The 10,791-nt window shown below is 34.3% G+C and overlaps 1 protein-coding gene across 2 annotated transcripts; it reads left to right on the forward strand.

The window, feature by feature from the left end:
• Nucleotides 1-307: 307 nt before the first annotated feature.
• On the forward strand, nt 308-7,340 carry ppic (peptidylprolyl isomerase C). Of its 2 annotated transcripts, none has more exons than XM_016507576.1 (5): nt 308-484; nt 2,336-2,449; nt 2,548-2,641; nt 5,118-5,302; nt 6,785-7,340. In XM_016507576.1, the coding sequence occupies exons 1-5, from the start codon at nt 380-382 to the stop codon at nt 6,911-6,913; spliced, it is 627 nt and encodes a 208-aa protein (XP_016363062.1). In that variant the 5' UTR covers nt 308-379; the 3' UTR covers nt 6,914-7,340. The 2 variants fall into 2 exon arrangements, with proteins under 2 accessions (XP_016363062.1, XP_016363063.1); XM_016507577.1 differs by having other exon boundaries at nt 2,551-2,641.
• Nucleotides 7,341-10,791: the final 3,451 nt, after the last annotated feature.

Genomic DNA, 10,791 nt, shown 5'->3' on the forward strand with positions numbered 1-10,791 from the left:
TGTCTCATATTTTAGAGTAGTCAGTGCAATTTGGGAAAGAAATCAATTAAATCTGAATGTGGACGCCTGTAAATATTCAAATGTAACCCCCTTTTTAATCGTTAACACTTTCATAAGTAACTGTAATTTAATTACAGTTTTTTTCTCAGTAACTGTAACTGATTACAGTTGCATTTATTTCAAACTACGCAACGCCGTTACATGTAACTTACTAGTTACTCTGATTGTAGATTAATATGTGTACACGTAGCACAGGGTTTTTAATAGATTCCTCAGACCGTGACGCGCGCGGGAGGCGGAGCGTCATACAGGAAGACGCGCGCGTCACGGAATCCACTGACTCTCTTCAGTCAAATCCGCGCTCGCATCATATCCAGAGATGTGCCCACATCGCCTCTGGCGCGCGTTTGCTCTCCTCTATTTGCCGTTTTTGGGAAGCGCCATTGATTTTAAAACGCGGACGGGACCGCGAGTGACGGACAAGGTGAGACGCGCGTCCTGCATCATTTTCTGCGAACCGGCGCGGACGCGTCGCGTTCATCGCTGCACAACGACCTTGCATCCACATCTACATGAAGTAAACCTGCGGCGTAGCGGTAGATTGTTTTTGTCTTTTAAACGTTGACAGATCGTGCGCATGCGTGTCCGTAAATGCTTCTGTTCATTCCATCTCGCCTTGACGCGACGCGACGCTTCATTCCTGGACTGCGTCACATACTGTATGAAGCTTTACAGAAACACACAGCAATGCAGCACCATGACCGAACGAGCGGATTATGTTACTTATAATAGTATAATACACTTTTTACAGTTTTTTTTTATTGTCTATGCACGTTTTTTTTTGCATATTTGCATATATATATAATATTATAAATAACTAGATAAAAAAAGTTTGTCAATACAAACTTTAGGTTGGCCTGAGGAAACCTAGACTGAAAGTTTGAGGCAGTTGTAAAAGCTTGAAGTTTGAACATTTAGATAGATGTTGATAACATGTTGCTAGCATTATTTAATTGATAACATGATTAAACAAGTTGTTGCATGTTTTTAACACGATTAACATGTTAACATATTTTAGCATGATTAGCATATTGTTAGCATGATTAACATGTTTTAGCATGATTAGCATGTTGTTAACATGTTGTTAGCATGTTGCGAGCATATTTCTAGTATGACTAGCATGTTGCTAGTATGTTTTTAGCTAGCATGTTGCTAGAATGTTTCTAACAAGATTAACATATTGTTAACATGATTAGCATGTTTCCAGCATGTCATTAGAATGGTTATAACATGACTAGCATGCTGTTAGCATGTTTCTACATGATTAGTATTTAGCACGACTAGCATGTTGCTAGCTTGCTTCTAGCATGATTGGCATGTTGTTAGCATGATTAGCACATCGCTAGCATGTTGCTAACATGTTTCTAACATAATTAGCATTTTGCTAGCCTGTTTCTAGCATGATTTAACATTATTTAACATGTTGCTATCAAGTTTTAACACGTTAGCATTATGTAACACACTACTAACATGTTTTAACATGATTTTGCACGTTGATAGCATTGTTAACACATTGTTAGCATTATTAGCATGTTGCTAGAATGAATTAGTGCATTGATAGCATGTCCTAGGCTAGTTTCTAGGCTTGGCTAGTCATAGATAGATAGATAGATAGATAGATAGATAGACTATGGGATTTTTATGATTTTTAATCTTCATTTTTATGAAAACCGTAAGTCCGATCAGTTAGAAAAGAGCAAGCACACTAAGTGAAAGCACACTTTCTCAAGCCAACCTAATTAATATATTATTTAATTATTTACTATTAGTATAGATATATTATTATAAAACGGAGAGTTCCGGTGCTTGATTCTGATTGGCTGAGCCGCGTTCGAAGCTGTTGTAAATTACTCTACAAAGTAACATACACCTTTGTTTACGTTTGTGTGTTGCTCGGCAACCACTTTGTAGCAACCACAACTGTTTCTGAGGAGCTACATTGTTTGGTGGAAGAATACTGTTTTTATTAATATCATTACACTTTATTTGCTCCGTTTTATTTTGTGAAACCTTACGTTACGTATATGGAATAACCATTTTATAAAAGCAACAATAAGCCCCGTGAAGCCGTGGTTTACAGTGAATTTATAACAGGTAAGTGGGTTCGTATCATACCGAACAGCGCCCCTTATCTGTTATAAATTCACTGTAAACCACGGCTTCTTGGGGCTTACTGCTTTAATAAATAATAAATATATTAGTGTTACACAGGCATACAGCGTGCTCATCTGTGATCTTTGGCGGTGAGTTGTGAAAGAGCTGGTTTGTGCTGCAGGTGTTTTTTGACATCACCGTCGGAGGACACGAGGTTGGCAGGATCGTGATCGGTTTGTTCGGAGAGGTCGCTCCGCTGACCGTGCAGAACTTTGTGGCTCTTGCCACAGGAGAGGTAAAACTCACCATACACACGACACACATCTGAAAACACAGGAATCCACACATCAGCATGCTGCTCTTTCAATAACTGACCGCAGGTCCTCTCTTCAGAAGGGTTACGGGTACAAAGGCAGCAAGTTCCATCGGGTTATCAAGGATTTCATGATCCAAGGAGGAGATTTCACCGCTGGAGACGGAACAGGAGGTGAGGACGAGTTACTTCCACAGCAGAAAGAGAATTAGCTGATTTACTCTTCCTCATGTTGGTCCTAAGCCGTATGACTTCCTTTCTTCTCTGGAACACAAAAAATGTTCATGTTACTTTGTTTAAAATGTACAAATGTAATAGATGACTGACAGTAGGTATGATTACACGCACTCATTGTTGTCAGTCGGAATGAATCAATCCGATTTCAGATTTTGAAGGTTCTGTTTATAACAGGGTTATTATAATTAACTAAAACTAAAATAAAATATTTACATGAAATAAACATTAACTGAAATAAATTAAAATATAAAAGAACTTATATTATTTCAGCTAGTTACCAAGGCAAAATTTCTCATTTACATTAAGTACAAAAATGTAAAAAAAAAAAAAAAAAACTAAATCACAAAGTTACTCCATGTGATAACTCAAAAATCAGTATTTCATGTCTATGCATATTTGTTAAGAAGCAGAGAAAAAGCAGGATAATGTGTGTGCTGGGGTCCTGATCGCCCTCTCTGGGGTTATATGCATTAATGGCTGGCTGACTGTACATTATCTCTCAGTTAGGGATATGCCGGTATCAACATATTTAAAAAAAAAAACTAACAAAAGACGGGAACACAAACTTTCTAAAACTTTAAATAAAAAAATTCTTATTTTCATTTAGATTAACTTCAAGTACTAAAAAAACAAACTCGATACACTATATATATATATATATATATATATATACAGAAACACAAAATTGCTAAAAACTAAACCTAACTAAAAAACAACAAAACTTGAAATACTAAAATAACTAAAACTAAATAAACTAAAACTAATAAATAAACAAAAAAAACTGTATAGATATATTAAAAAACTAATAAAAAGCACAAAATTGCTAAAACTAAAAAAAAAAATCAATACAGAACAAAAAAATGTAAACAAAAAAATATTTTTTTAAAATTCCAAATATTAAAAAAAAAACTACAATAGTATATCAGTGATACTAAAATAACACTGGTTTATATGAACTGAAGCATTGGGTCAGGCAGTAAAATTGTCATTTGCACCTTGATGACACATCTAGAAAGAAAGCAGACTTATATGAAGAACATTTTTTTTGCATATATATATTATAAATGACTAGATAAAAAAAGTTTGTCAAGTCAAACTTTAGGTTGGCCTGAGAAAACCTAGCGTGAAAGTTTGAAGCATTTGTAAAAGCTTGAAGTTTTAACTTCATAACATGTTGCTAGCATTATTTAATTCATTGTTAACAAGTTGTTGCATGTTTTTAACATGATGTTAACATGTTTTTAGCATGATTAGCGTGTTGTTAGCATGATTTTTTCTCAACATTGTTTTTATTAGTTTTGTTACAAAATCCCCATGAACACTACAGAATATTAAATTATATATTACACAGTATACTTTCCCACCCCTACATTTATCAAAAAGAAAAATAACACTGAAAATAATAATAAATTATAAAATAAAGTAACATGTACAGATACAAAATAGATATAAAGATAATGAAATAGCATTTACCAATGTTTATTTAGAAAGGAAAAATAATAATAATAATAATAATAATAAAATACAATACACAAATGCACATACATACACTATTTCAAAATACAGTAATCATTACTTAACATTCCACTTTATCTATCTATTTGTTAGCATGATTGACATGTTGTTATCATGTTGCTAGCATGTTTCTAGCATGAATAGCATGTTGTTAGCATTTTGCTAGCATGATTAGCATGTTGTTAGCTTGTTGGTAGCATGTTTCTAACACGATTATAATATTGTTAACATGATTAACATGTTGTTAGCATGTTTCTAGCATGATTAGCATGTTGTTAGCATGTTGCTAGCATGATTAGCATGTTGTTAACATTTTACTAGCATGTTTCTGACACGATTATCATATTGTTCGCATGATTAGCATGTTAACATGTTTCGAGCATGAGTAGCATGTTGTTAGCATGTTGCTAGTGTGATTAGCATGTTGCTAGCATGTTTCTAACACGATTGTCATATTGTTCGCATGATTTGCATGTTGCTAGCGTGATTATCATGTTGTTAGCATGTTGATAACATGATTAGCATCTTTAGCTAAGTATTTCAATGATACTAAAATAACACTGGTTTATATGAACTGAAGCATTGGGACAGGCAGTAAAATTATCATTTGCACCTTGATGACACATCTAGAAAGAAAGCAGACTTATATGAAGAACATTTTAGCAAATATTTAGTAAATGTAGTAAAGTATTTATAGAAAGCATGCCATCAGTCGTCCGTATGACTCCTGTGAGAGGAACTGGTCCAAACTTAAGCCAGTACTCACTCAAAATGATGTCAAACCTGCAGATTTGAGAGGTGCGGAAGATTATGAGAGAATAATTCCTCACACAGAACTGTAGTAAGTACAGTCTCCTCTCCTGCAGAGACTCTGATGCTCAGGTCTTGTGTCCTTCAGGTAAAAGCATCTACGGAAGCACGTTTGCAGATGAGAGCTTCAGGCTCAAGCATCTGGGCGCAGGTTGGGTCAGCATGGCGAACGCCGGACCCGACACCAACGGCTCGCAGTTCTTCATTACTTTAGCCAGAGCGCCGTGGCTGGACGGAAAACACGTGGTGTTTGGCAAAGTCCTGGAGGGGATGGTATGAGAAAAACACACGTCTGTCTCCTACTACACATGCAAAGACTAGAAAACCTACAGTCAGATTTATTTCTGTAGCGCTTTATAGAGTACAGAATGTTTCAAAGCAGCTTCACCATACACTGAGACAATGGGAACATCGAACTGGTTTATTCAAGCCATAAATATTATTAAATATCACTAAACCTACTGCATACGGGTCAAAGACGAGACGTCCCATTCTGGTGACCGCATCAAATTACATTTGCAAAAGTGATTTTATATAAAATTAATAGTGCTGTGAAATCGATTAATCGCGATTAATCACACCCAAAATAAAAGTTGTGATTACATAATATATAAATACACACACATACATGTACATATTTAAGAACTAAATGTAATATATATATAATTATGAATATATACACGTAAATATTTCTTACATTTAAGTATATAAATATACACAGTACACACACATATATTATGTAAACAGAAACTTTTATTTTGGATGCAATTAATCGCGATTAATCGATTTGACAGCACTAAAAATGTAATATTAATGCCAGTCAAGTGTCTGCTTCAAATAACTTTTGTGAAAATAAAATGGCAAAAAAATGGGTTAAATAATCATTCAGCATAACAGATATGTTTCTATAAAATGAAACAACATACTTATTCTGACCTGTACTTATATAAACGAATAAGCAATCATACTAAATCTTAGAATATATTAAGTGATTAAAAGCTTCTTGCTGACAAATGGGTCAAACCTAGTGGTTTGAAGGAAAGATTGGGGTTGATCTGTGATCATTAAATAGTCTTTTAATCTCATTAATGATTCTGGTTCTAAATATATAAATAAGATTTTTTGTTGTATGAATTGTCACACTGAAAGACATTTTAGAGGACGACTTCACTAAATCATGATAAAAATGTATTATAGTCATTATTTTTTACTCAAAGTTCTCCAGTTATGAAATGAATAGAATTTGAGCTGCTCTAAAAATGCACAAGTGTCAATATTTGACTCGGTTTGCTTTCAGTGCTGATTAAAATTTTAATAGTTCAATATTTAGTAGTTAAAGCATTAGCTCACTTCCAGTATACACATCTCCTGATAATTTACTCGCCCCATGTTATCCAAGATGTTCATGTCTTTCTGTCTTCAGTCACAAAGAAATTAAGGTTTTTGAGGAAAACATGATTCCAGGATTTTTCTCCATATAATGGACTTCAATGGGGATCATCGGGTTTAAGGTACAAAGTGCAGCTTCAGCGCAGCTTCAAAGAGCTCTACACGATCCCAGCCGAGGAATAAGAGTCTTTTTACAGCAGAATTGAATTCTGCTTGCTTCACTGAATCACTGTTTTCTTGTCTAGGACTGTAAATCTGTATTGTATAAAGCGCTGTAGAAATAAAGGTGACTTGACTTCAATAGCAAGTTCATCAGGTTTGGCACAAACGTCTAAAGCAGCTGTATTCTGCATTTCTGTGTTTCAGGCTGTGGTTCACACCATCGAGCTCCAGGACACGAACGATCGTAACCTGCCCTACACCGAGTGTGTGATCGTCAACAGCGGCAAGATCAAGCTCAAAGAGCCCTTTGTTGTGGAAGTGGAGGGATGGTGAACGTCAGATTTCTGTCTTCATGTGTTCATATCGTGACGGTTGAGTTGTGCTGCGACTGCTTCCTCCATCGTATCATCATTCGATTCTTCTCTTACTATGCAGGCACTTTTTCTACGGAGAAATCACACGATCATATGTGTGTATGTTTCACACTCTTTATCATGCTGTAGGACGGTTTACTGCAGAAATCAACGACACACGCGTTTATTACGATCCTCTGAGTGCCATAAAACACACATATTGAAATTAGTTTGAAATCTCGACTATTTGAATTATGACATGTAGAAACACAAATAAGCTATTAGAATAATAGTCTTTTATTTTAAGAAAAGATGTAAATATGGTTCATTTTGACCTTGTTTTGCATTCATATTTGTGACCCTGGAGCACAAAACCAGTCATAAGGGTCAATTTTGTGAAATTGAGATTTATGCATCAGCTGAAAGCTGAATAAATCATCTTTCCATTGATGTATGGTTTGTTAGGATAGGACAATATTTGAAAATCTGGAATCTGAGGGTGCAAAAAAATCTAAATATTGAGAAAATCATCTTTAAAGTTGTTCAAATTAATGCTTAGCAATGCATATTACTAATCAAAAATTAAGTTTTGATATATTTACGGTAGGTGATTTACAAAATATCTTCATGGAACATGATCTTTACTTAATATCCTAATGATTTTTGGCATAAAAGAAAAATGTATAATTTTGACCCATACAATGTATTGTTGGCTATTGCTACAAATATACCCCAGCGACTTAACACTGCTTTTGTGCTGCAGAGACACATTTAACAACTAAATCAACCACTTATTAGATCCTAGCGTTTTCATGACATACTGTTTTAATAGATTTCAATAATTAATTGTATGTATTTACTGTCTAAAAAGAAAGTTTCATAATCAACCATATCATTTAAATTAGTTATGGCTTTGCTAAACACAAATCAGTTTTCAGCCTCTGTATTATGATGTATTTCAGAATGAAACAAAATATTCACTGAGCAATGATGAAAAGCGCTTCATTCACAATAAGAGTAGAACCATAAGAGCATAAATAGGTTTGGATTTCATGTTGACTTTATGATCAATAATGCTGCTGTCTCAGAATAAAATACTCTTCTCCTGAATGTGTTTTCCATTCTTTATTTCTGTGCAAAAACATCAGAGTTTGTTCTTGTTCATTGTTAGCTCATGTTAACTAATGTAACCTTACTGTAAAGTGTTTCCATTAATCAGCATTACAGTAATGAGAATGGGAATTTGTTTTCTGATAGGCGCAAACCTTTATTTTGCAGGGTTTATGAAGGTAAATGTAAGACATTTGTAAGAACAATTAAGAAAATTCAAGGAATAAATTAAAGGGAACACGATAAATATGTCAATATGTTCTCTAAATGTAAATATCTACACAATGAGCAACACTTTAAAGATTAAAATGTTTTAACTTCCAACCAGTTATTTTAGTATTGAGAAACTGTTCGTTTTTGTTAATATTTTAAATGAGTTTTTATTTTTATATTATCATTTTAAAGTTTTAGTCATTTTATTGTTTTGTCAGTTGTATTTGTTTTTTTTTTTTTTTAATATGGGGAATAGATTTAATTTTTTTAATTTGTTTTTTTGTAAAAGTTTGAGTTATGAATGGGAAATGTTGCCTTGGCAAGTAGGCTAAATAAAGTAATTTCTATAAATATCTACACAATGAGCAACACTTTAAAGATGAACATTTTTTAACTTCCAACCAGTTATTTTAGTATTGAGAAACTGTTAGTTTCTGTTAATATTATAAATTAGTTTTTATTTTTATAATTTGAAAGAATTTTTTATGTAAATTTTAAAGTTTAAGTAATTTTATTGTTTTGTCAGATACATTTTTTATTTTATTTTATTTTATTTTTTTAATATGGGGAATCGATTTTATAAAAAAAAAAAATTTTTTGTAAAAGTTTGTTATGAATGGGAAATGTTGCCTTGGCAAGTAGGCTAAATAAAGTAATTTCTATATTTTATTTTATTTTAAGTAAAAAAAAAATATATATATTTGTATTGGAAAACAAGACAAAAATACTGAGGAAGAAATTAATTTTTTGTAATAAATGCATCATTTAACGCCGTGACTTTCTGCTCTGATTTAAGAGCTTTTTAAGACCTGCAGAAACCCCGTTTTGTTTTTTTAACTAGATCTAAATGAGTAATCAGACGTCGCTGTTTCAGCTGAACCCCGATGTTTTACTCAGACAGTGTGAGGTTAAATAAAGCACAAACTCACAGATCTTGCAGACACTGACGTCTCCACCGTGACCTCTTACAACATCTCCAACCAACAAGTGCAGCTCTGAGGAGCTCTGGGAGCCGCTTTGGAGAATAGCAGCGAATCGATGGAGGAGCTGGAAGTGTGTCCGGCGTGGAGGTGAGCGGAGATGACAGGCTTCATTATCAGCAGAGCGGGAGTCCCTCAGGAGCGCTCCTGCTGCATGATGGGACAGTTTGCTGGAAAGGTCAAGAGCAGACAAATCAGCCCGGCAGAAAGCATCTTAAACTGCCCCTGATAGAGGCAGAGCTCAGAAACTCCTGTTTCACACTGCTCTGTGTCTATTAGATCATCACAGACGACCGAAAAAAACACTGCTCATCAGATGATTACCAATTATCAAATGCATCCTCCTCTAACGTGGCTTTTTTATATAATATTGCCAGCGTTGCATATTGATTCCAGAGGGCGTTTGAGCACTAAAGTCTCTCTGCTGACAAGCGAATCGTTTACAGATCTCCTCTCAGTTTCGTCCCTGTAATGACATGTCTAACCCTAACTCTGACGATTATTACCCAGAGTCCTGCAGGTCTTTACAATTAGACGTGTCTGACAGATCGGATCAGACGTCCGAACTGTTATTCTGCTTCGAAGTGACACTCACATTAATATGAGCCAGTTAACAAATACTTTCATTTTGATTCATGTTTAATTTCAGCGGTTTTACACATGAGTCCCGACAAAAGTCTATTCTGCTCAATAGAGCTGCATTTATTTGATCAAAAATACAGTAAAAATGTGAAATATTATTAGAATTTCAAAATTATTATCAATGTTGAAAACTTTAATATTTTTGTGGAAACCGTGATGCATTTTATTTTTCAGGATTCACAGATGAACAGAAAGCTCAAAAGAACAGCATTTATTTGAAACAGAAATCTTTTGTAACATTTGTGTCACTTTTGAACAATTTCATGTATCCTTAATGAATAAAAGTGTTTTTATTTTTAATCTTTCATATCCCAAACATTTGAATGGTAGTGTGTCACGGTTTCCACTAAAATATTGTGCAGCACAACTATTTTCAACATTGATAATAATCAGAAATGTTTCTTGAGCAGCAAATCAGCATATTAGAAAGATAGACTGGAGTAATGATGCTGAAAATACAGCTGCGCATCACAGAAATACATTACAGTTTAACACCTATTCACATAGAAAACATCTGTTTTACATTCTAATAATATTTCAAATTTTTACAGTATTTTTGATCAAATAAATGCACCTCTGATGAGCAGAAGAATCGTCTGAATAAAAACACACGGTCATTAAAGTTTCATTTGCAGTGCAAATATAATTGAAACATTATTCACGGTGAACAAATCAAAACGACTGTGGAATAAAAAGCCTAAATTCAGCACGCCAGAAGCAATCCGGGCTAAAAATGTGGCTGCGGCCTCAGAAATCAATAGAAGCGTCTCTTTACTCTGAGAAGACACCTGCTGGAAAGCATTGATCGTCCCTTCAAGCCTCTCAGCGGCTTCCCGCTACGCGTCACCAATTGTCTGCCTTTTTCTCTTTTGCCCGTTAAAATACAGTCACAAATTTACAAAAGGGACTTGTT

The sequence above is a fragment of the Sinocyclocheilus anshuiensis genome, unplaced genomic scaffold (assembly GCF_001515605.1).
Source record: "Sinocyclocheilus anshuiensis isolate Anshui unplaced genomic scaffold, SAMN03320099.WGS_v1.1 scaffold1614, whole genome shotgun sequence".
NCBI classification, from domain to species: domain Eukaryota; kingdom Metazoa; phylum Chordata; class Actinopteri; order Cypriniformes; family Cyprinidae; genus Sinocyclocheilus; species Sinocyclocheilus anshuiensis.